Below are 3,034 nucleotides of genomic sequence, written 5' to 3'. Positions count from 1 at the left end.
AACCCAACTCACATATACCGATTTAATGGGCGAATAGCCCAACCCTTGGAACATACTACAGCCCCAGGTAGCGAAGAGCCGACATCGAGGTGTCAAACCTTCCTGTCAATGTGAGCTCTTGGGGAAAATTAGCCTATTTACGTAAACTTTATGTAGAACTTAAACCTCCTACACACTTTTATTTTTATTTTATCTGAGAAAGAATGTCACATTTCTATAATCTAATTTAATTTTACTTTACATTTATCTTTTATGTCATAAATGAAATCATTTCACTCTTAAAATTTATGTTTAGTAAAAAATGTCACGTAAATTGGGACAGGAGAGTATGAGAATAGTCAGTTTTTGGAAGGCCAAACAGTCTCTTACACTAGCCTTTCAAAGGTAGCAAAGGACTATTCCGTATTCTTCTTAGCACGTTGCTTTTATCAGGAAGAATCAATTGATGATAATTAGACAATTGATCATGTGATCTATGTTGTACTGTTTGGAATATTGATGAAGAAATTAAAACTAAGTCATGATCATCAAAGTAAAAGAATATTGTAATTCGAATACTTGTTCTTGTACGAGACATCTTTTGAGGATTTTCTTTTATTTTATCCTTGGATCCAAAAAGTGTACAATATATATCTTTTACAAACTAAAATGATACTAATATATTTGACCTTTGAAGGTAGTAAGGGTGCAATATTCATATATGAGCAATTGGTTCAACCGGTTAATTTATCAGATCGTCACTCAACTAACAGTCGAACCATAAACGTTTATTGTACATAGCTTAACTTACATTTCTGTAATGTTGTTTTCACGTCTTGAACCAGTGATCTTCGGGTCAGATGGCAACAACTTTGCTAGTTATTCCTCTGATGGTCACTAAATTAATAGTAGTAAATATCTTCTTATTTTCAAATTTTATTCTACAAAGAAAGTGACCTTTTGAGATAATAACTATTAGTACGGTCACGATGAAGAATCAAATCATTTTGTACCAAAGAGAACTGTAACAATGAGAGGCTCCGTGATACGGATCGTATAATGTGGACTTGATTTCAACAGCATGTATCTATGATATATTCTTAAAAGATTTCATCTTTTTTTCTTAAATAAAAAGTACTATTCTATTGAAAAAGATCACTCCAGCTGGAAATATATAGCTAGATAGCTTTTTCGACTGTCCTGTGCATAAAATATTTGTCACATTTAAAAAGGTTCTGGAGGTCATGGCCACACTTCAAGGGGTATGATGTAGGTAGTCTACCGTATGCTAATATTAGTGCCTAGTGGCTACTTCCGCTGCTTGAACCGACCGATATGTCACACAGAAACAGCTTTACGGTTGATCCAAGTCCAGCTCTCCTTCTCTTTTTCTTTTTAGCAGATACATTGTTTTCAAGAGGGCATATTATGTAAACTGGAAATGCAACACTAATATTTTGGGAATACTTTAAAGGTAGATAAGGCATTCATGCCCTTATCATGAAAAATCTAGATATATCCAGCTTGTTCTAATTAGACATTTTTCATTCTTTTTAGCACTCTGTTGCCTCTATATATAGCTTCATGATAGGTTCAATTTTCTCAACAACAGATCAAGCCTCAAATTCACTCACAAACCTTTAACCTTCACAATTACTTCAATTTCCTCTTCACTATAAGTTATATACGTATCTTTTCATTTGCCAATCAACTCATTATTTTCTTGAATTTATAAAAATGGATATGGTGATGAAGTTGGGAGCATCAAGCACGGTGGTGATATTCATCAAGAGTAGCTGTTGCATTTCTCATACCATCGAGACCCTTATTCGTAGTTTTGGTACAAACCCTATAGTTTACGAGCTCGATACACATTCAAATGGGAAGCAAATGGAGAAGGCACTGATTGAATTAGGGTATCAACCAAGTGTACCAGCAATATTTATAGGGAAAGAGTTAGTTGGTGGTGCTAATGAGATAATGAGCCTTAATGTAAGTGGAAAACTTAAACAAATGCTCATTAGGGCTAATGCCATTTGGGTATAGAAATTAATTAATCAATAATGACTTTGTAGCAAGTCTAGGAGTTTTGCTAATAAATAAACCCCATTTGTAGAGTGTTTTAGCTTCTTTGGAGGGTTGTATTTTTCTCTCATTTTAATTTGCTTCTTGATGTACAAATAAAGTTAAACTTGGTCATAGCTAGTGGTGATCTTATTTTATTGTTCACATCTTAGGGCATGAAAGAAGTTAATAAAAAATGAGCATCTTTATGTAAAAGCATTGTAATCTAAAGTATCAATAATATCTTATACTTCTCTAGTGTGGCGTATACATCTAATTTTGTCCCTTCCGAAGTCTAATTTTATTCATTTTTAGTTCACTTTACCATGTGTCCTACCCCATTTAATTATATCCTACAAAAATACAAAAAAATAACAATTCTTAACAAACCCATAACAAATTTTAATCATCCTAACCACCTCTCCCTACCCCCACCTCATAGCCCCTCACGCCTACCCACGTGTACCCACTGCCCCACCATCTCTCACAATTCCACTCACTATCTACATATACCATATATACACAACAAAAAAAAAAAAAAAAAAAAGCAGGACTCCATTTCTTTTGGGGCCAAGGGAATATTTGGTGGAGAACTTTCGTTTTTCCAAGATTAAGAATAGATACACAGACCTCCATTTTGAAGATAGGCATCACAGAATACACCCAGGTATATACACATATATATAGCCATAGACTCCATTTTTTTTTCTTGGCCGATGAACGCACAGATCACAAACACCACACACAGTGAAGGGCGAGTGATGGAGAGACAATTAGTGGGAGAGGGTTCTGAACAGAGAGAGATAGGAGAGATCGAGAGAGAGACAAACAAGGGTCGAATCGAAAAAGGTGGACGGAAATCGCTAAGAATCAGGTGGGTTTGAGTTTTTCCGGTGATCTCCTCGCTGGAACTATCTGTTTCTAACGACTCTAGCTAAAAAGCATCCAAAGTCGCCGGAGATCTAACCCTTTTGTCAATTCCTGTCCATCA

At 35.2% G+C, this 3,034-nt stretch overlaps 1 protein-coding gene across 1 annotated transcript; it reads left to right on the top strand.

Moving 5' to 3' along the window:
* The first annotated feature begins 1,585 nt into the window (after positions 1–1,585).
* LOC124898682 (monothiol glutaredoxin-S2-like) lies at positions 1,586–2,148 on the top strand. The gene has a single exon (XM_047412443.1). It carries the CDS (start codon positions 1,717–1,719, stop codon positions 2,023–2,025), a length of 309 nt encoding a protein of 102 aa, XP_047268399.1. The 5' UTR covers positions 1,586–1,716; the 3' UTR covers positions 2,026–2,148.
* The last annotated feature ends 886 nt before the right edge of the window (positions 2,149–3,034 follow it).

Source organism: Capsicum annuum, chromosome 5 (assembly GCF_002878395.1).
Source record: "Capsicum annuum cultivar UCD-10X-F1 chromosome 5, UCD10Xv1.1, whole genome shotgun sequence".
NCBI classification, from domain to species: domain Eukaryota; kingdom Viridiplantae; phylum Streptophyta; class Magnoliopsida; order Solanales; family Solanaceae; genus Capsicum; species Capsicum annuum.
The sequence above is the reverse complement of the archived record's forward strand: the minus strand, read 5'-3'. Positions and strand labels throughout refer to the sequence as shown.

Excerpts from the sequence above, each read along its gene's own strand:
- LOC124898682 (XM_047412443.1), top strand. The coding sequence starts at position 1,717 with ATGGATATGGTGATGAAGTTGGGAGCATCAAGCACGGTGGTGATATTC.